Source organism: Rhagoletis zephyria, unplaced genomic scaffold (genome assembly GCF_001687245.7).
Source record: "Rhagoletis zephyria isolate East Lansing unplaced genomic scaffold, Rhagoletis_zephyria_1.1 Rzeph_scaffold_00972, whole genome shotgun sequence".
NCBI lineage: Eukaryota > Metazoa > Arthropoda > Insecta > Diptera > Tephritidae > Rhagoletis > Rhagoletis zephyria.
In genome coordinates this window covers 47070-70991 of record NW_016158056.1, presented here as the reverse complement: position 1 = coordinate 70991, position 23922 = coordinate 47070, and the positions used below count along the sequence as shown (strand labels likewise).

At 32.5% G+C, this 23922-nt stretch overlaps 1 protein-coding gene across 1 annotated transcript in view; it reads right to left on the bottom strand.

The window, feature by feature from the left end:
• The window catches only part of LOC108362263 (AF4/FMR2 family member 4), a 72071-nt gene that overhangs the window by 27841 nt on the left and 20308 nt on the right, over positions 1 to 23922 (bottom strand). The window contains 2 exon segments of the mRNA XM_017615173.1: positions 9870 to 10121; positions 10553 to 10780. Of these exon segments, the coding sequence (XP_017470662.1) occupies positions 9870 to 10121; positions 10553 to 10780 (480 nt within the window).

The following is a 23922-nucleotide window of genomic DNA, read 5'->3' as shown; positions in this document are numbered from 1 at the left end:
GTGTATCGGAAAAAGCTTAGGATAAAGTATCTAATACTTTTTTTTAGCTCTGCGTATGTGTACATAGGCGGATAAAATAAATGCCTTGTGAGTATTAAAATTCTTTACTAGAAAATGCTCTAAAGTATTCGGTTAAAATTTTTTTTTACGGATCAAAATTTTTTGCAAACAAATTCTTGGAGACTTTAATGCGTTGAGATAAAACTTTACATAACCGGATAAGAGTTGTGATGAATGAGGCGCATTTGAAAATAAAAGTCAGTCACTCAGACTAAAATTTTGTTAGTCGGATAGATATTTTTCTCAAGGAAACATAGAAATGTGCTTAAGAAATAGTGCTTAAGTCATCTACATACATATATTGCTGCCAATCGTATATTCGGATAGAAGTTTGCATAGCAAAATAAGAGATTTGAAACATTAAACGCCTCCAAAGATAAGTTTTTCTCAATAGAAAATATTTTCAAGTACTCGGATAAAAAATGTTGCTAACGGATAAAAGTTTTTTTGAAATGAATTCTTATAAACTGAAAAATGACATACATATATCCCAAATCAGATAGAAGCAATTGGGAAGCGCTTTTGTAATTATATCTCAACGCTGTATGAACTTTCAGTGTGCTCGGATAAAAGTTAACACAACCGGATAAGAGCTTTGAAGAATGAAATGCATCTAATAATTAATATTTTTCACTAAACCGATTTTTAGTCACTTAATTTAAAAAATTGTTGGGTCGGATAAAATTTAATTTCCAAAGAAATATTTGAAAAAGCGTAAAAAAATAAGATTTAAGTCTTCTTACGGATAAAAATTTTACATAGCCGGATAAGAAGTTTTAATAAAATATTTACGTACTAAAATCAAGGGTTTTGCACTATACCAACATCAGGATAAAAAAATCTTTAACAGGGATAAAGCTTTTACTTATAGATATATTTTGGAAATGTTTAAATAATAGCATGCAAGTCATTATTTGTTTTTAATTTTACATAGCCGATGAAAATATTTGTAATATTAAATGCCTGTGAATATGAACTCCTTTCACTAGGTAATTATGTCAAGCAAACGGATAAAATACGGTGACGGTTTTATCAAAGAATTTATTTTCAGGCAATTTGTGAGTAAAGCATACTTTTTTACCGGCGACCGCGGCGGCAAACGCTAAATATTTTTTAATCTAACAGATTTTTCTGCATTTATTGTTTTTCAATGAATTTGTGAGCCTCAACATATACATATTATCTGGCAATTTGTAAATATTTTACTGCGAAAATTTTTATATCAAATTTGTTTATTTATTTCGTGATTGCCTGCGCTCAATAGCACCAATTTCACTTTTTGCGCAAACACACATGCGCACACAACCAAAGGCGGCTCCCACCCATTAGCAACCCGTGCGCCATTTTTTCGCTATTAAAATGCCTCTATCTGTTGCCTACATATGGGCGCATATTGCAATGCATTGGCAAAAAGGTTGCGTGTGCATGAAATGGTGTCAAGGGAAACTCGCGATTTTCTGCTAAGAGTCATAACTTGAGCGGTGCAGTGGAAAAAAGGGAACAAATGACAGTTATACATACAGATGTATGCATGTGTTATCCCTATATCACATACTCAAATAGTATAAGGGCATAGAGTGAACTATATATGAAAATAAATATATACATAGGTATTTACATTAGGGTGCCTCACCAAAAAAAGTTTTAAAGAGTATTTCGGAATAAAAGTAGGATTTACGTAAGCTGGACGGAGTTGAAAATACCGCCAAAATCTAATTATTTTTATTCCGTTGATACAATTTATAAAAATTTGTATGCAGACTTTTCATGCTTAAACACTTCCATCATCTGAGGAGATTTTTGAAAAAAAATTGTAAAAAGTAATTTAATTAAAAAAAAATTTGATTTTTGTAGGTACATATTTAATAATCGGTCCAGCTCACGTAAATCCTAACAAAATATTTTGACGGAAGTTTTAAATATAATAACTTGTACCATTTCGATGGAAAAACAGTACCGATTTTTTTGTATGAGTATTGAGGCATTCAACATTACATTCATACATTAGGGCGGGTCAATTTTGTTTTTTACAATGCACGTATAGCATGGCATGAATCTACGTATAATTATAAGTAAATTTGCCAAGGAAACCATGGGTCTTAAATCAATTTCGAATAGGCTTCGAAGAAAATATGAAAATTTTTTGGAAGTTTTAAGAAAAAGATAAATACAGCAATGGATTCCTTATACAAAAGTAGCATGTTTTATACAAAATTTAAGCACTTCTTTACGACACTATAGCAAAATGCTAAGACACCTATTTTTGCAATTTTGCAAACTTTAAATTGATTTTAGACCCACAGTTTCTTCGACAAATTTGCTTGGAATTGCACGTAGAATCCTTCTGTCGCAAACGCGCATAGTCGAACAAAGCTGCCATACAAATTGACCCGCCCTAACATACATATATTGTTTTTTGTGTTTTTTTTTAATTTTTCCATTCGAGTGCATGTCGTTGTGCCCCATAAATGCGAGGCCTTTCGCGACAGGCGACAGATCATAGTTTCGCTTTAGTTGCGCTATTTGTCAGTGCAAGTGAGTGCTACTATACACGCATGCATTTGTGCCAATTTCGTATATCGCGTGCACCCATCTCGCCGTTATCCTTTTGAGCTCATCAATAGAAAGTGTGCGCGCACACACAAACGTACCCATATTGAGCTTGCAAGTAAAAAATATGCCAAAGTGCAAGAAAAAAAAATTGGAAAATATAAAATAACAGCAAACTGCCCCCTGACTGCCAGCGCCGGCATTGTTCTAATTAACGCCAACAGGCATTTGCCGTCATTTTTTACGCGCTACACGGCTTCCGTCGTGGCACCGTTCATAGCCAATGCTCTTTGTTTTTTTTTATTGCTGGCGCAGCCGTTCGCTCAACGTGCCGACATTGTGTTGAATTTGTTAGTTTTGAAAACTGGAGCAATAGAGGCACTGTTGGCTGGGTGCTGTAACTGGGCGAGTGTTTTCCCGGCGGCGTTGAACACCACCTAAGTAGTGACATGCGATGACTGTGCGTATTTTTTCCACATTCAGCTATAATAATACAATTTTTTATGGAGCTTTTGTATCTGTGTGCGGATGAGCCGACTGATTGCATTTGCTTGACATGAATACATACGAATCGATTTATTGTTGGTATTCATGCAATTGTTTACCAATTACACGCACTGTCAACATTTTAAAAATTGTTTTTTTTTTGGAAGCAAAATATAAAGAGATATTGGATAATTGTTTTCTTCTAAATGTTTGGTAAAAAATTTATTTCTAAGAATTTCTGCAAAAAAAAACAGTTTAATCATAGTAAGATAATAAGAAGAAAACAAAACAAAACTTCTGAAAATTCACACAATTTTCTTACAGGTACAGTTATTTAATGTCGTCCTCGGTCCTAAAAATGGTTTATTATGCGAAACACCACTTAATAATAATAATTTTAATTTGATCAATTACAGTGGCTATCAACGTCTGACAGGGCGTATGAGTATTTTTTTAATTAGTCAGAAAATTTCAACGGAAAATGTGTAGATATTTATAATTATTCTATACATATGTAAATAATAAAAGCGAAATTTCTATGGCAAGAATACTGACATACATACATACTTATACAGAGAAATCGAAAGCAATTACTATTTTATGCGCGAGTGTGTATGCGTGTATGGGATTGACGCGTGGAATGCTTCGCTTATGAATAGAAAATCATAAATTATGCAATTAGGGAACATTTTTAATAGCTGACTGAAGAGAATCGCTATATGGTTTATTGCTAACAGAACGAAGGGAAAGAAGGTGCGAACAAATTGGTTTCTAATCCGAAAAAAATTAAAAATTGAATTTTCTTCTGAAGAAATTATGCAAAACTGTTTAAATTTTTGTTGAAAATTCAATTTTTTAAGTTTTAAAGTTTAACTAGAGATTACTAGTTGACGGTATCTAATGTAAAAAAACCTGGTAGAAATTAAACTCCTTCAAAAAAAAATCGAAATTTAGTCTAAAAAAAAATCCTTGCAGTCGATTTTTTTACGTTCAAAACGAGAAAGTGTGCGGCGCAATCAAAATACATATTATTAAAAAATTAAATTTTTATTCAAAGCCAAAAACAATATTTTCAAATTGTAAAAATTAAAAGAAATACTTAGTATGTAATATTTAAAGTAAAAAATCTTAAACAAAGATTCCCTTCAAAAAAATTTGTTTTCCTTCAAAAAATTTGTTTCCGCTGAAAAATTTTTTTTCTTCAACAAATTTTTTCCTGAAGATGGCAAATGCCGAAACCTATTTTCCTCAAACTAAAGGGATGACGTAAATTCATTCCAAAATAAATCCCTTTATAAAATTTTCGTTCACAAAAATTTAAAAAAAATCTTAAAAATATAGTCCTTTCGAAAAAATTTTTTCTCACCAAAGACATTTTGTTCTTCAACAAGATTTTTTTTCTATTAAACATTTTTTTCCCAACAGAGAAAAATTTGTGCGCAAACCGAAAAACATTAAAAAAAATATTTTTTTTTAAAGCTAAAGGAAAATATTTTGAATTTTTAAAAATTCCAAAGATCTAATGTAAAAATTCTGATGTAAAAAATTCTAAAAAAGATTGTTTCGTTTTTTTCGAACAAAATTTTATTTCCCCTTAAAAAAAATGGTTTCCCCTTAAAAATTTTTTCTTTAAACAAATTTTGTTTCTTTGTTGGTGCTGCTTGATTTTTCCGACATGGTGGAAAGATGATTTATTTTAAAATAAATTTCCGCCATTCCTTTTTTGTGACTTTGTAAAGTTTTTCTACAGGACACTGAAGATGGTACAAGGCCGAAATTGGTTTGTCTCCAAGGTTGACGAAAACTCGTTCTAAAATAAGTTCCCTTGTCATAAAATTTGTTGCCCTTCAAAAAAAAAAAACAAATGGTTTGTAATCCAAAAAATTAATTTCAAAAATAAAAAGAAAATACATTTTTTCTTTTTAATTTAGACACTACCCGCCGGTTCCACGAAATCAATTTAAAATTAAAAGAAAAATGACTTTTTTGCGGTCAATTTCCATATTAAATTCAAATAAAAAAATTATTTTTCACTTAATTTGCTTTCGTGAAACTGGCTATAATCACCAGCAATTTATTAAAAAAAAAGATTTTTTTCTCTTCTGTCAGTTTTCATATTAAACTTAAATAAAAAAAGTTATTTTTTACTTAAATTGTTATCGTGAAACCGGCTATAAGTCAAAAACATTTTCCTTTCAAATTTTTCCAATTCAAAAAACAATAAACACGGTAGAAGTGATTTTTACAGTTCTCTCTTTTGGAATGCGATTAAAATGTCAAACAGAAAAACATATCTATTTCAAATCGTTTTGAAAAATTTTTGTTAGTTTTTAACACTAGATATTGTCAGCAACAAACAGGTTTCACTTTTGGTTCACTTCTACCTTTTTGAATATATTTTGGTTTATAATGCGAAAAGTAGTAAATAAAAAAAATTTCCTCAAAGCCAAAAAAAAGATTTTTTTGAAAATAAAATCTTAGTTCAAATTTAAATAAGAATGTAAATAAAAAAATCTTCAATCTTTCACTTGCACAAAACTATTTCCCTTCAAAAAATTATTTCCCTTTAAAACTTTTCTTTAAAAAATGTGAATATCTCTTAATTTTGCTTCCTAATAAACTTTTGAGCATAATATCAAAAATTAAATTTAAAGCACGTAATACTGCCTAGTTTATAGAAAAAATATTTTGTTTTCAGACAATATTTCTGCAACTCCTTTGGCATGCTAAATAAAGTTCAACGAAGCTGCAAACTGTGTCAACTGTTAAGCACTGCAAGCACTTTTCGAGAGAGTACATAAAACTAATGCACTGCCAAAGTTCCAGGCGCCACGGTTTTTACGTTTTTATTCTAACATTTTCTGGTTTGCTTTTTTAATTTTTCTAAATGAAAGCAAAACTGAGTGCCGCGTTGTTTGTCTCCTTCGTGTTTTTGTTTATTGCTATCCGCATTTTGTGTCCTTATGTTTTTTTGTTTTTTTTGTTTCTTGTAATAGATTAGTGTATGCGCCAATAACGGACACTTATCAAGCGGCAGTAAAATTTTACGACTGCGTAAGCAAGTAGATAACACGAGAAAAGCGGCGGCAGTAGCGGAAGAGTAGTAATGAAGTCGGTCAAATCAAAGCGAAGACAAAATCCTTATTACAATACAAGCGGATATTGTTAAAGTGCGCGCTTAAGTGGAGTGAATGTAGCATGAAAACATATCTACTTTTAGGCGACAAGTTAGCTGCGTGCCTTGAGGTAGGCTATTAGTTTTGCATTGTTTACTTTGTCAGCGTAGGGTTGTTGGACTCTTACAAAAGCGACAAAAATAAAAACAACAGCCATAGCGAATACTTGTAAGCAACAAGCGCTGAACGTGTAAAAATAGGCCATTTAACCCACTCCAATGAGTGAAATCTCTCCATGTTTTAAGCTGCTGCCTCTGCTTTCAACTCTGGCCACGGTTTGCCACAAATAGCAAAGGCGGTTCTTTGTAATAAAGGCCAAACACAAGCAAATGACCTCATAAAAGCCACATTTATTTAATGGAACTGCAGCAGTCGTTGATTGCTAGCGATTGGTGCGGGCGAGAAACGGCCTCTATGTAGGTATATACATACATATTTGTAGCCTACATGTAAGCTAGCCGGCATTGTTATCTCAAATAGTTTAGTTGGCAAAGCACGACAATATACATGCTTACCCATGCAGTTATGGCGCCGAATATGGCTACTTATACATGCATATATGTCTATGTATGTGTATTTAGTGTATGTACTATATACATACATATATAAATACCATTTTTATACCTCTTCTCCATAACTGCAAAAAAGTTAGGTACAAATACACTTGTCAGCCCACATTAAATATGCCACAAAATAAACTGTTGAGCGTTGTAGTAAAAATGCTACGACAACAAAACCAACAACAACTAAATCAAAATACAAAATATATCATCTAAATAAAAATAAAGCTGGCACACAATGCCACAGCAACAAAAAGCATCGTCCAAAAAGCAACTAAATAAACAAACATCCGGTAAATGTGGTCGCGGTTCGTTCGTTCCTTCATTCGTTGCACACAAGTGGCCATTGTGAGGGAGTTGTAGACGCGCAGGCTGTTGATAGCACACCGGGGTGTGCTTCATGGAAACTCTAACACCCGTAAAGCATGCTAGTTAGCTAGCTCACAGGCGCATACAGTGGGTGCTGGCTGTAGAAAAGTGCAAAAGAAGTGCTGAGATCTACTAGGCTAAGAAAAAGGATGCAAAGATTTTCGAATTCAATAAGATATTCGCCCTAAAATATAATGCTCAAAAGTTCCACAACTAACAAATTTACAAATTAATTGCAATAAATTGTTGGTGTTTAATGGGGGCAGCAGTGGGATACTACAAATCGCTAAGCTAAACTTCAATAGCCAAATAGGTCTAACTGTATAAAATATATGCCGAAAAGTATGCAACATAAAAGCGGATGAGGACTACATAAAATCATTATGGGAATGCTGTTCTTATTTGTTTGAGGTGTTGCATACTTTTAGATATTCAGAGATTTTCTACATTTAGAGACTTTGGAGAGTGAAATTTCTGTACCTTTTGAATAGGCTTCTTCTCTTTTAGTGTGCCTACTTAATTTTGAATACCAGTCCTGTTTTTTAAATAAAATCCATGAGGGGATCTCCACAATTCTAACGGATAATGATAGTTTTCTTGACTTAAAATGGACTCTTAAGTGGATAATGATTAATCAACGCTGGAAAGCAAAGGAAATTCGGGTATGAATTTGCTGGCTTTCTGTGGGATGTCCTTTTAGCCTGACCTAAACCTTGCAGACTGCAAAAATGTAAGAGCTACAACGTGAAACTACACTACCCAGAGAGCCACTCAAAAGCACACAAAAAACTTCGTTAAAATCGGTCCGGGAATTTAGGAGGATTTCACCCACAAATAGCCCATTTTTCTCCATGAGTATAAGATTGATTTCATATATCGCCGTACCAAGTTCCAATATTCTACCATGAACACTTCCAGAGAAATGCAGTATGAACAAATCGGTTTTAATGGGAGGTGCCACGCCTTCTTTATATATCGAATTTTTTTTAGCCTATAACCATCCTAGGGACGTCTGAAGCAGATGTCCAAAATTTAAAAAAAATCGGTTCGACCGTTCTCGAGCTTTGCGAACACATAAAAATCGGCTTTCAAAATATGTAGTGTTATAGAAGATTGGTATGAATCGAAATGGTTTTGAATATGTACCACAATATGAGTGTCAGACGAAAGAGGTTTAAAATGGTTGTCAACTGTTTAAAAGCTTAAATTCAAACTATTCAATAATTTAAATGAATTATTAAATACAATATGGGTATCAATCTAAATGATTTTTAAAGGGTTTCATTTCAAAACTACATGTAAGAGGTTTCCATCCGTTTAAAATCTCAAATTGAGTTCAGGGAATAAGTTAATTGACAAAGTATGACAAGTGTGAAGTTTAAGAAAGTTTTAGTTTGAAAATATTTTGAAGATCGTTAAACAAATTTTAAACCTCCTGTTTTTTAATTGAGTTTTCTTGAAATAAATTTTACTCAATGTAGCACGTATAAATTACATACATTCATCGAAGCGGGTGAGGGCGTTCTAGTAAAATATACTTATGAAAAAAACTGCAATGCAATTGCAATTTTTAGACGTAAAAACTTTGTTTAAACTTATATGGCCTCATTCATAAAAATTTAATTAGTTACAAGAACTTTATAAAGTGACATTTTCTTGGAAAATTTCGATTTATAAAGCATTTGGAGGATAGTATGTAACAAAGTAAGTGTGACATAAAATAATTTTTTATGTTTGCCAGCGCTACTCTCTGATATGGCTTAAATAAATTCAGAAGGGCTTTCTTTGTAGATAAAATAATGCCCTGAGAAGAACATACACTACTTTATATGTCGGATATATTTCTTGCAGGTAAATTTGGCGCTAACTATGTAATTGAAAAATAAATGAATTTTTCGTTTATCTCTTTGGACGCGCTAATCTCCCGAATTAACGAAATAAATTTAGCAGAGCTCTCGCTTGTGGAAAATAATTTATCCGATCGGAATATAGCGTACTTTTTGTAGATATCAAAAATTTGGATCGAAAGGTGGCGCTGGAAACGATATACTTGTCGTTACAGTATTTATCGCATGTAAGAGCTCATATGTGGGTTGAGAAGACTAATGGTTCCTGGCTGTTGTTAGGTTTTTGATTTTGAATATAAGACCACATTTAAGATATTTTTTTCAGGATTTTAATTATACCACAATTTTAGCCGCACAACCGCACTGTGCGCCCACCGGTGTACAATAGAGTGAAGCATGCGATTAGGGTCATTTGATATGCATAACTCTCCAGCGCGCACACAAACACATTCGCGGTGCTATGCACGCCATAAGCAAACACAGTGCTCCACAAGCACCCACAAATAAAAATGTTCACTGCCATGAATAGCCCGTCAGTCGCTGAAGAGTCATGAGCGGCGCCACTTGCCCTCGCTCATCAAAATTTCAGCACACTTTCAGGCACAAAATGGCATTATGCTATACTATAGCGCTGTAAATATTTTCACGGAAATCATTTTTCAAAGCTAAGCTTGTTGTTATTTTTCTGCGCCATGCTGCTACGAGCGCAATAAATACTTATTTTTCTAGTGTTATTTTATTTTATACTATTTTTAGCAATTTTAGCTTCGCTTTTTGCTTTTGTTTTATTTACATATATTTGGTTTAGTTTATAAACTTACCATGCCCACTTGCCGGCACATAAACTCATGCGGACGCATACAGAAATCACCCGCTGCCACCGAGGATGCCAGGTAAATGCCAGCCAGCAGCCAACAAATGATAATACAAAATAAACCGGATACGCTGAAGAAGATGAGAGCACAACGCGAACGACGCGCTACACCAATCACCAGTATGGTGCAGAGTAGCAGGAGTAGTGTGAGGAAGCCGAGGGTTACGGGCCAACGAATTGATTCGTATAGTTCGCCGAGCTGAAAAAAAGAATGTAGTTAGAGAGTGGAGAAAAATGTATGAGTATTTAAATTTTGAAGTAGAGTTGGTGGAAAGTTGAATTTAGTAAAATGAGATGAAGTCTAAAATTGTATTCATAGAGAAGCTTAAGTTGAAGTGAAGGTGCATCCAAGATTTGTATGCAATGAACGAAAAAAAGTTTTTTGTACGTACAAATAGTTATATTGCAGTTTTTGGAAGTTTAAGCTACCATCTTAGCAGCGGTATTTGTAAACTGAAAATTTCCCAAAAAAACTGGAAAATATAGACTTTTCCAGCCTTGAAACTGATCTCTCATTTTTGAGTCTCGTGTGTTTTTACTTCAATTAAATATGTGCAATAAAAATTAATGTCTGTAATTTCCCGATTCGCACATTAATGAAATATTTTAAAGAAATTTGCTCCAACTTACATATAATAATCCCATAAGTGACGTATCGTTTTCGCTGCCTTTCGTTTTCATGAAATACAACACCATATTATCGAGACTGGTGACAGCACGTGAGGTATTCTCTCTCACCAATTGACACGTGTCGATTAGCAGCATAACTGCTGTTTGATTGTATTGTACTTTTTCGATTTGTTGCTCGAGTTTGTGTTGATACATTTTCGTTTCGAGATCATGTTTGATGGATTCAGTCTGAAAAGAGACAAGCGAAATTAAAAAAATTAATAATTACCTATGTATGTTTGTATGCATTTATTTGGTTAACATGCAAGTGATGCCGGTGCGTATGAGTAACCTAGGCAGCAACAAAAAATATGTATTTAAATTTCTTGTTAAAAAGATATAAATAAGAAAGTAGTCTTTGTGCAACTCCGTTTCGTAAACTGTACAGTATTTTATATATGATTAGAGATAGATTTTATTAACATCCTGTTACTCAATCTATTGAAATATAGCCACGATTATGATCTACTGCAAAACTAAAGGTTTCTTCAATAATAAAAAAATTACCTGTTAGGGAAATTTTAATAGATGCTCTTTTACATCACACAGAATACGTATATAGCTATAGAAATGTGTTTGCCTTATTTTTATAAAATTTCCCTCGAAGGGAAATTTTTTGATGTTGCACAAAATAGAAGTGTTTCACAAAAATTGGAATATTGCATATTGGACTATAATGAAATATACGAAAATTTTTAAAATTATTTAAAAAGAGGCGAATTCAAAAGAAAGCTTCGCGAAAGCCATTTCTAATTTGTTGTTAGAAAATTTTCTTTGGACTGAAGGTTTTGCAAGTAATCTTTCAATTTACAATAAGCTTCTTAAAACTTACGAAATACTGAATTTCCCTTTGAGGGTAATTTTCTAACAGAAAGAAGCTTTCGAAATTAGCAGTTTGTTTTGAAAAAAATATATATAATATCGTCGTTTACTGGTCTAAGATCCTATGCAGATGAGAAGTTTAAATTAAAAGATCTATAAAAAAATCTTATTGCATTTATGGCCAAAGTAATGAAATTTCCGTATCGAAAACTCTCCTTAAGCTTGTGCCAAAACAGACAAGTTCGCCGAAAGTCGTTTCTGTCTTTTAAGAAGATTTCCCTTCGAGGGAACTTTTTTTTAGAATAGTATTTTCAATGTAACAAACGCTTATTTAGTTATACAAATCTTAAAATACACCAGTTTTGTGGTCTAAGATCCTATGCAGATGGGAGGTTTAAATTAAAAAATCTATAACAAAAATATTATTGCATTTATGGCCAAAGTAATGAAATTTCCGTGGCGAACACTCTTCTTAAGCTTGCGCCAAAACAGAAAAGCTTGCCGAAAGGCGTTTCTGTCTTTTTTAGAAAATTTCCCTCCGAGGGAAATTTTTTAGAATAGTATTTTCCAATGTACCAAACGTAAATAAGCGTAAGTTATAAAAATTTTGATTTTAAAAATTTCTCTCAAAAGTAAACTTTTCCAATAAAGAATTTGGAAAATAAAATTTTATATACACACACATTTAGCTAAAATAATGATTAAGTAATATTTTTCACAAAAGGTTACAAGGAAATAAGTATTTTTAGAGAGAATCTTATCAAAACAAATTTTGTTTTATAAAGATATAAAAACTTAAATTTAATAAACAATTTCCCCTCAAAGAAAACTTGAAAACACATAAACAATACAAAGAATTTTTATAGCAGCGTATGTATGTAGTTATAAGAAGATGTAAATTTTACCTAAGTTAAAAAATTTCTAAGAAGGAAATTTAAAAACATTTACGATTCCAACATATCTTCTTAATTATTGGAGAAATTATACTTTTTGTGAATTTCCTGAAAATTCCCCTTGAGGGAAGCGAAAAACTTAAAACAATTCTTTATTGTGCAGCACGTTTAATTACAAAAGTTTGACTCTGCTTGGTTTGAAGAAAAATTTCTTATGAAGATTACAAACAGTTGAAACTTTTTAGCATTTTGAGTTTGCGCAAAGAGGTAAATAAAAGAATTTTTGCTTCAGGCCCAACCTATAAAGGAACTGGCTTAGTTCGCTTCAATTCCGCTTATAATTTTCGAATAATTTCTTCACACGTACAACATACCGAATTCCCTCGAAAATATTTGACAAATTTCAGTTCTATTTTGATTTTCTATGAATATAAAAAGCTACATATTTGCCATACATATATTTATGCAACTTGCCGAGTTGGAAAATTTGCCACATCATCATCAGCATCGCCATCATCACAGCTAACAGCGGAGTTATTTGGACATCCTGAGAATTTACACACACACACGTNTGGCTAACAGCGGAGTTATTTGGACATCCTGAGAATTTACACACACACACGTATGCACATTTACACAGCACACTTTCTTTTCAAGTTGGTAACCCTTCCGGTTGGCAAATAGTTAATCACAAAAGCTAACGAAGCACCAGCCGTTATGGAAAAGCAATTCACTAAAGCAAATCTTTGAAAAATCAACGCAGGAAAGTAGTACTATGTTGTACTTCTATGTATATTAACTTGGAAAAGTTTGGTTGAAAGAAAACTTAGCGGTTGTGGCAAGTTGACAGCAACGTGGCACAAACTATTTTCATAAGTAATTTCTTGGAGGACCCATGCAGGAAAAAATGCATGCATATAAGATCAAGTGTGTGAACATAACTAAGCACAGAGGTGCAGTGCATCGCAGTGAGTCGCCGCTGTTCGTTGGAGAGTTCAAATAGTTTTGAAGTTCTATGAAACTCTTTATTAAATAGACGGATGTGAGTACATGTGCACTTAGAAATGTATACAAATATGTGGGTATTTAATATACGTACATATGTATATTTGTAAAAAGACTTTTAAATCCACTGCGTATTCTAAAAGCATATTGTGCCTAGCAAGAATAAATGCAAAGCGGATGAGATGCTGCCAAAAGACTAACAACAAAATAGGTGTAATAGCAAATGATGAATTTACTTTTGAGAATTTCATATTTTCTGCTTAAAACTTCCACTTTTGTGCGCTTATCGTGAATGGTTAGTAGTTTATGTATGAGCAATAAGAATCAATGTTTTTAAGATTCATAAAAGCCGAACAAATTAAATTGTCCCTCAAAGGAAATTTTTTTTAAAATAAGTTTAGGCGACGTAATAGTTACAAAAGAACATTTTCATAGATGTAGGATATTCAAATAAAGAAATACTTAGGTATAATAAAATTTCCTAGACGGGAAATTTTTTGAAAATAATTAAAAACGACGCAGAAGTTCAAAATATATGTATATTTTCAACACTTTTACAAGCTGTTTTAGAAAAAAATTTCTATCAGTCGTTAAAAAATATCATGGGCAATAATGAAATTCCCCTTTTTGAAACTAAAAAACCTTGCTCAAATTTAAAAGCTAAATTTTTTATTGATTATGTAAACTTTTGAACTAAAAAAGAAAATTACTTAAAAATTTATTTAAATCTTTACAAAAAATATTTTTTTTTAATATCCTAAAGGCAATGAAAAATTTTTTTTTCAAAAGTAAAATTTCCCCTGTTGAGAATGTCTTTTTGGAGCTAACTAAAAATGAAGCGGATATGAGCAAACTACATAAAACCCGGTTTAATTATAATCTAAATCTATGCAACAAATTAAAAAGGAAATGAAACTAAGAACTCGAGGACTTTTTTTTGGAAGCAGCTAAAACGAAGTAGATATAGGAAAAACACATAAATAATTTCAGTGCTTTAAAACTAAAGATAATCCGGTTTGATTATAAATTTTTTCTAGTAAAAAATGTTTCGAAACTTAATTTGAAAGCTACTATTGTAATAAAACATCGTTGGACAGTATTAAAATTTACCTCATGGAACAATTTTCGAAACGTAACTTTACTGAAAAATATTTTAAGAAAAAAACGTTTTACTGAAAACTATTATAATAAAAAATTCTTGGACAGTAATGAAATTTGCACAATGGGAAATTTTTCGAAGTTATGTATCGAATTAAGAATGATGCATAAATACTAAATAATGTTTCCTGGCGAAAAAAAAAATCTTAATATATGCCATTTAAGTACCTAAATTAGCAAACTAAAATGAACAAATAAAATTTTTGGTAATAACCAAATTTCACTCAACGGGCATACAAATCTTGGATCCGTGAAAAATTTCCTTAACGAGACATTTTTTGAAATGCGATACGTGAATTTTAAGAAATTTTATGCAAACTTTAGTTTTCACGAGTTTTTTCAAAATAATTTTTTGTAGGAACTTTTTTAAGAAGTGCTAATTATTTTGTAGTAAAAGTGTCGCTGTCAAATATTTAACCTTTCTATCTTATGCTGCATTTTACTCTAAATCTTGCGAGTGAAATTTTTGAGAATTAAAAAAATTTTAAACTTTGAAAAATTCAACTAACTTTAGACTGATCTGAGTTTTTCTGTGATTTTTTTTGACAAGCTTTTAAACACATTTTTGCCCCCTTTAGGATTTTTTTGTAAGTTGATAATGAAAGAGCGTTTACCGCATTGTCTACGGACCAAAATTAAATAACGATTGGCGGAAGTTAAAATATGGAGGACATTTTTTGGGAAATTTTTAAAAAAATTTGTGAATATTTTGCAATCAATGAAACACGTTTTTCTAAATTACGCTGAATTTTGTTATAAATACCATGAGGGAAATTTATGGGAAATTTTTAAAAAAATTTTAAACAGCGAAAAATAATTCTTGGAAAACTTGCGCTCATCAATTTTGCCCTTCCATTAGGGATGTTTTTTTTTGAAATGTACAAAAAAGTTTTTTAACATTTAGCAGTGATTTCGTAGATGTCAAAAACTCAATTAATTTCATGGTTACGCTGAATTTTACTGTGACTTAAGTGGTGTTTTTGTCACACATTTAATGCTGCTTGAAATCATTTAGTGTTTAAATTTAGATTTCCGGCTTTCACACAAATAAAATGAAAAATGGTGCATTTACCCATTCGCTGCTTGAAACGGCAAAAAAAAATAAAAAATTAAATAGCACCACTTCAACAGCAGGTAAGACTTATGAAGTTTACGACTAATGACAAACAGTGAAAAAGCAAACGCGAGCATAAAAGTACATTTGCTACGCACACACATCATTAAATTGAAAATCCTTGTACAAACATACACACATACATATGCACACGCGCATAGGTACTTCACTGTTATTACACAAATTCACTTTAACAGTTTTTAGTTGACGATGGCGTTGATGAGCGCGCATTTTATGCATACGCTCATACCTATTTAGTACAGTTTTTAAGCACTCTTAGGTACATATGCATGTACATATATATTATAAGGAACGGCATGGCCATCAACACCTCATTTGGGTACACTTCATTAAACTATAGACAGACGGGGCTGGAGCGAGTACGCGCGCGCATGTGTGTGTATGTAGTTTGTCTGCAGATTAATGGCGTTTTTATTTTGTTGCAATTATAAGCGATGAACGAGCAGCGCTATATACATATGTACACAAGAGCAGGCAAAATCAAAAATGCGCAAATAAAGGCTTACATACTCAAACCCAAATATTAGTGAATACTCCCACGGCTACCGCTTGTTAGTCTCTTGCGCTTTATATGTACGTATGTACATACATCCATTCTTGTTAGTAGACTAGGTACATTCGTGTAGGGGCACGTACAAAACAACCGTTTACTTGTGCAGTAAGCTGAGTCACTTGTCATGTTAACTAAAGATTAAAATATCCTTTCAGTCGCCATGCCATGCGATGCCTGTTAGTGGCGTTGCCAGTGTCCTTTTTTGCTTGCTGCTGCAGCTATCCTGTCATCGCTACAACCTTTTCGCTATGTAAACAAGCGCGTGCGGGCTGTATGGTTGGTAGAGCTATGAGAGGATGGCTTAACAAGTTTTGGCGTAACGCTCGACGCGACATGGCGACTTGATCCTTCCAACATAGAAACTATCTATATGTATGTACATATGTATGTATGTATGTATGTGTAAATGCTACAATGTCGCCGTGTGCCATGCCGTGCCGTGTTGCTGACACATCATTGCGGAAGTGTAAAAGCGTAAATTGAGGCGGTAGCAGTAACAGTGGCAACAACAACAACAGCAATGAAAGCCTTGGCAACAACTGACAAGCATCGTAAAAATCATATTTCATATTAACACACCATTCAAGCGCCTAGACCGGCAAGCATGCAGCTATAGGCGACGGGCGCGTTAATATGTTTGTGGTTGTGTAGTTGGGTTTATGTGTGCGTGAAAATGCATATTTGCAAGTGTGTGAGGAAGTTGTATTAAAGCCTAGGTGTGCGCTGTCCTTTGGGATAGGTTGCTTATCCGCTTACTTAATCACGTACGACTGGGTAAGTAAATCTTTTCTTTACGCTGACTTGCCTATATGACTGCTAACCCAGTTTATGGATATTTGTCTGCTGAATTAGTGAACTGAGTATAAAACTCCTTAAGGAGAAAATTTCATATTTTGTGCGAAATGTATATAAATGAATTTATAAGTATAAAAATGCAAAATTTCCAATCAGATTATAAAAATTTCCCAAGGGAAATTTTTTTGAATATACCCTAAAACCAGTGTGCTTTCATTTTAAAGCCTTAGAGCATAAGAATCTAAATATGCATATGCATGAGTATAAAACTCCCTAAGGAGAAAATTTCATATTTTGTGCGAAATGTATATAAATGAGTTAATAAGTATAAAAATGCAAAATTTTCAATCAGATTATAAAAATTTCCCCATAGGGAATAAAAATTTCCCAAGGGAATTTTTTTTGAATATACCCTAAAACCAGTGTGCTTTCATTTTAAAGCACCAGAGCGTGAGAATCTAAATGTGCGTATGCATTTTTGCCACTGGATTACATATTGCAATATTTAAGCTTAAAATAAATATAAAAATTAATCGTAAGGTTAAATTTAAAGCTTTTAAATAAATTTATTTACATACATAAATAACATATTTAAACTTGCTAAGGTAAGTGTATTGCAAACAAAACACTTGAAATCAAAACTACAAAAAATCAAGTTTTTATTGAGGGCAAAAAATTTCCCATTTGGAATTAAAAATTTACCTGAAGATATTTTTTTAAATATACATATATAAATAACAGTAAAGATTTTACAATAAAAAAAATCCTCAGAGGGAAATTTTTGGGAAATATTCAAGAAAAGTACAAAATACTTATTTATGTTTTAAATTAGCCACAAGTTCATGCTTTTTGAGTAAATTTTTAAAATTTCCCTGAGAGGATATTTTTATAAAATTCCTTAAAAGAACATCCCAATTTCCTAAACTGTCTTCTGTAGCTGTTCTATGCTTTTATATGTACATATAGTTTATAAAAAGGAACTGTAAACTGGTTTAAATTAGCAAAAGGATTTTGCGAAGTTTCTCTTACCAAGTAACTCCACCTATTGAATCATAACCTACTTGTATGCATATGTATGTATGTCCATATGCACCTACATTCAATTGACATTTACTTTTAATTTCAGGAGAATTTGAAAAATTTATTAACGATCACTACCGTCCACGTCTATTTGCATGGACTTATTTATTGACCCTTTGCTAGTTAATACGTAAACCAATGCTGCCAATTAACCATTCGAAAATTTATTTTGTGTGTCGATGAAAATGTAAAATGTGCAAATTGGCACGAGTATGCTAAACTCAATTATAGCAAATACTGGTACATACATAGGTAAGTGCAAGAACGCTTATAATGTTGTTAGGAAGCCAGAGTTCAAATGGAAAAAGATGCGACTGGCTCTTGAAATATTACATCTGTAACGTATGTATGTACATGTGCATATACGGATGCTTGTACGTCTGTATGTAAAGAATGATTACACATTTGCTTGCCATGTTTAATTTGTAATTGGGGCGTTTCAACGATGCTGACAATATTTGAATTTTAATTAAAAAATTCTGTGAGCATTTTGCCATTTTCTAGGAGTGTTGTTGAGTTTACATTTGGCAGCTAACACATCCAAGTGTTTATCTGATTTCTGCTCCAATTCTATTTTATGCTCTGTTTTCATTATTATTAATGTTAATAACATTATTATTGACTTCGATTGCCAGCTGAAATTGGAAATTCTACAAATAGAAGAGTTGCACATTTTCGATTCACTTATGCTTCTTTTATAAAATTTTTCGGAGTTTTGTAAAAAATCATTAAAAATGCATTGAAATAAAATTCTAATATAAATTTTAGCAAATATTAAGTACAATAGTAAATTTCGCTCTGAGGGAAATTTTTTAAACTTCGCTGAATTGACGGAAAAGAAGTAAAAACCTGCAAAACATGCGCGCATGCGCAAACTTAAAAAAAAAATTGAACATAAAAAATTTCCTTCATGGGGAAATTTCGAATGCGTGGGAAAATATTGCTGCGAATCAACAAACTAGATGAGGCCGCAAAAATTTAAGTTAAAATAAAAACTTCCCTCAAAGGGAAATTTTGATAAATGCTTACAAATTAACAAACTAACAATTAGGGTAATTTTTAATTATTTTTTTCATCAGAGTAACGCTTGCATAAACCATATTTCAGTTCTAGAAAAAAACTGGTAGTATTATAGGCCAAACAATGTCTACGCTGTAGTCGTGGTCTCCATGTTAGCAGCTTTAGAAATGTTCTCGGTTGTGATTAAATGCTTCAAGCTAAATTTAGCTCGGTGCTAAAAAGTTTGCTGATTAAGTTTGCACTTTGACTTGCATTGCAAGCGTAGCTATAAAAAAAAGCTGGTGAAGCAAAAACTCTCACTGAGATGTTACAAGTGTAAACCGGGTTTTTGTATAGCGTAAAAAATTCATAAGTTCATATGTATAGATATCACATATGTACCACATATGTACTACGGATATAAATATGGTTTTAGTTGTAAAAGTTCTGCTATAATTTTCATATTTAATTTTATTTACATGCAGTTTCTTTTTGTTGAGAAAATTTTGATTTTTTTGCTACCAGCTTATCCTTTCCCTCTTTTTTAATTTTATTATATTTACAAGTGTGTGTATGTATGTACTCCTACTACAGTTCTGCGCGCAGTTGCCTTGAGCGCCTCAAAGTATGCTATGAATATAAAACTAGTTTCGCTACTTTTTCGTGTAGTGAGTTTTTAGCTGAACTGCTTAAAGTACAAAGCTCTTTTTTGATGTTAGAATTTATTTGTGGTTATTGCAGGTATTTTTGTTAGAATTTTTTGTTTTTAGTTTTAATTTTTTTGTCAATTTCTAATTTCTCTGAATACTTTCCTCCTACTCCCGTGTAAATAAATAAATACAAGTAAATAAATAAATACATACAGCTATCCTATATGTGCTCCTCGAACGCGAATCCCCTTGAGTTATATGCAAAATTTCAAACACCATCGTAGTTTGCCATTTCTGTACATTTTCCATGTTCGCATTCGTCTTTTTCTTCGTTGTTGTTTCAAAGCTTTATTGTTGTCATGCCCTTACTGTTATTATTGTTCTCGTTAAGCAATTTATGGCACTGCAATTCAATACTACTCGTATCCGCTGAGTTTACTATTCCGCTTGCGAGGAGCATTGCATAGCCTTCTAAATACATACATACATACATACATATATATCTCCACCAGTTTCTTTCAAGGCGCCCTCTCGGCAAGCGCGCTGAGAAATCTTTAAAGCCTTCTTTTTTTATTTTTCGTAACCCCAACTGGCACTCTGATTCCTCTCTTCACTTCTTCACTGTTTTGTATTCGTTATGCAAATGAGGAAATGGCATTGCATTGTGTCTAGTAGCTGGCTGGTTTGCAGTAATACAGAAAGAGCATTGAACACACCTTCTATGTGCGAGTAGTGCCCTGCTGCTCTTCAACACCCTGGCAAATTAACAATGAGAGCCATCGTTCAGGCAGCTTGGGGAAAGAGCTGAAGAAAAGAAAGCCTTTTGAAGTTGACAAGCAACAAAATATTTGAAAATTTCTTTAGATTTTCTTACTACTTCCGTCGCCAAAATTATTGCGGAATTTTGTAAAAGTTGTATAGCGCAAATTTCGTCGCACGTAGCTGTGAAAATCTACACAAATTGTTTAAATTAGAGTACGGCTATATATGTATGTACGTAAGAGATTGCAGCAGGGTCGGAAATGGAAAGGAAAATTAAAAATAAATAAATAAAACTCAGTGAATGAGATAAATGTGAGATAAAAATATTTGCATGGAAGCAATGCTTGCAAGTGACAGGTGTCTACAAAATAAACAAGTTCAAACGGCAAGACCAACCGAAACTAAAGTAAAATAAAAATAAATATCCTTTCAGGAGGAAACGAAAAAAAATAATTAAATAAATACAACCGAATGCTACTGTCAAAAGCGCATAAGTTCAAATTTTCGATAAATGCGTGCTTTAAAGTTTTTGAAAAATTTTGTGTGAAAAATTTTGTGCAGCTGTATTGGTAAAAATATACATATATGTATATGTACAAAAGATAGCAGATTCCTAATGTAAAATGTTATTTGAGAGTTTTTATGTCGTTCTCACATATTTTGTGCTAAAATTACATTAAAAAATCCCTAGGGGAAAAAGGCTAAATATCCCACAAAAATTTCCTCGAGGGAAATTTTTTGTTTCGCAGTTTTTTTTTGGAAACAGCTATTTTATGTGAAACTAAATACATATCTTAGCGAGTTAGATGCGCTTAATATCTACTTAAAGTAAAATATCATGTGCAAAATTATTTTTTAATGAATGGGTATAACAAATTAAGAGCTACACTTTGTGCCCATAGCTACTGCATATTTTGTGAAAAAATTGGGTATAGGAATTTTCTCGTCAAAATTCTCTAAAGAATTTTGTATTTTTCAATGCTAATATTTGTGATTTAAAAAAAATGCGTATCAGCTTTTACGAAATTTTCCCACATAAATTTCTTTGAGGATAATTTTTTGTTTTGACTTGTTTCGGAAAATGTTTAAAGCTGACAACATTTTTCTGTTAATACCACTGCATACTTTGTAATAAAAATTCATTTTAGAAAATTTCCTTCGAAGTTTTTATATTGACATTTTTACGCTAACAGTAAATTTTTTTTATATATACTTATGTATGTATACATATAAGATAAAAAAAGTTCTTTCAGCGATAAGCGTAAGGCGAGGGACATAAGGCTAAATTTTAAATTCTGTTCACTTGCTGAATAAACAATTTTTACAGTATGATTTGTCAGATGGATTAGTTTAAGATTAACTTATCCATTTTGTGCCCTCGCGTTATTCAAATTTTAACAGAATATAAGTACATAATATGTATTTTCCCTCGGGGAAATTTAGAGTTTACTATTTCATTTTTGAAAGCCGTTGCTAGGTAATAAATGTAGATTGTTTGCTGTTTTATTTTAAATCATAAATTGTGTATAGCAGTGAGCTGCAGCTATTTTCAAATATAATTTTGTTGAAAAAATAAATTTTTTCTTTAAAGAATTTTGTTTGCTATAGCTCTTTCAAAGAAAAATAAGAATTATTGATCAAAAACAGGAAAAAGTTTTTTTTTAAGTTTTTTAAAAATTCCCATTGAAATATCCCACAAGGGAAGTTTTACTTTTTGACTTATTTTGGTAAATTTATACAAGTATCGATACGATTTTTCTAAAATATCTTGCAAAATAGAAGAAGCAACAAACTTTTTCATTAAAAAAACTGATTCCACTGCCAAATAAAAATGGTAGTTTTTGACATGTTTTTGAAATGATTAGTGTATGCATGTGTGCCTGTGACCTATCGTTTGTTTAATTTCATTGACACTGAAATGCCATAGCTCGATTCACACTACATTAAAAATTCATCCATATCTTCATGTATAATTTACGAGATAATATCACATGGCATGCGGCCAACTGATCACTAACCAATAAGATAAAGTCAGGAATTGTTGCTTAAATATTCAGTGGTAATGCAAATTTTAATTAAACACTACTTATTTAGGAGTAATTTAATCAGTTTATTAGCTCCACATAAGCGCGTAAGTAAGAAAGCGCATTAAAAATTAATGCGGCCAGCAAATATAAACAAAAACTATTTGATTACAAACAGCAACGATGAAGAGCGCAAACTGTTTTAATAATCTCAAGCGGCCATGTACATATATTGTACAAAACTTTGCAACACCGGCGCCCAACGGAAATCTATGCACAAACTTGGTGTATGTGGATATATATGCGCCTTTGACTTTCCGGGCGCTGTGAATGTTAATCTGCATGTATGTATCTTTTCCTCGTGGAGTTCAAATGAGTTCAATATACTGCCGATAATTTATAGGCACTGCCGCTAAGAGGCGACTCTCCAGAGCTTAGCTGGTTACTTATCAAGCTACCTGACTGTCTGTCTGTCTGATCCACCCTCTTGATTGGCAATCTGCAAGCTCCACTTACTTGCTTATGTGCCACCCAGCTGTCGCCAATGCCGCCAATGCCGCCATGCAGGCGGTATCGAACCAATGAACGAACGAACGAACGAAAGAGTGCTGACGCCTATCCATCTATCCAACTAATTCCTTTTCCTTTTAGCCTTCGGCTTTTCCTTTCCTTGCCATCAGTTTTGTATTTGTGCCCGCTTTCAATCAGCTTAATCAATGTTATTAATTGGATGCCTTCGCCTTGCGCCTGCTGTACTTTTTTACATACATACACACAATTCCTAGTCGGGACTTCCGCTTCGCAGAGTTTTGTTCGATTAGTTAGCTATTGGCTGTTGGCATGAATGTGGAGTGTCAAGAGCGTGTTGCGCTTAGCCAAATGCGGACTGGGGTGAATGGCAGCGTGCAATGGTGGTGTTGTAAATAGCAGTTGTGCGGATTGAAGTGGATTTTTAATTATGTTCCATTAGTTTCTCAAATATTAACTAGGAACGAAATTTACTTTAATTAATAAAGTTGCGCGAGCTAATTAAAAGGAACTGAGAGGTATGCCGCTCAGCTATCGCCCATCAGCTTAATATTTTTTGTATTTGTACAGGTGTTACATACATACTTATGCATGTACTACGTTGTGTACTCCAAGTGAGAGGGATAATTGATTGTAATTAGTACGGCGCTTGGTGCATACAATTCTGGACACATTTTTCGGTTTTATAGCAGCAAACTGAGTAACATTTTGTCCACTAATTTACCAAACAAAGCTCAAAATAAAAAATGTAAACATAGTTTTCATAAAATTTTGTAAGGAGCTGCAAGAATTTGAATTATATAAAAATTTCCCTTCTGTGAAATTTATAAGAAAATGCAGCATTGAGTCCTTAGCATGCAATTCGAAGCTTATGGGTACTCAAAAATTTATGAATTTACGTTTTTTAAAATTTCGTTCGAAGGTAAA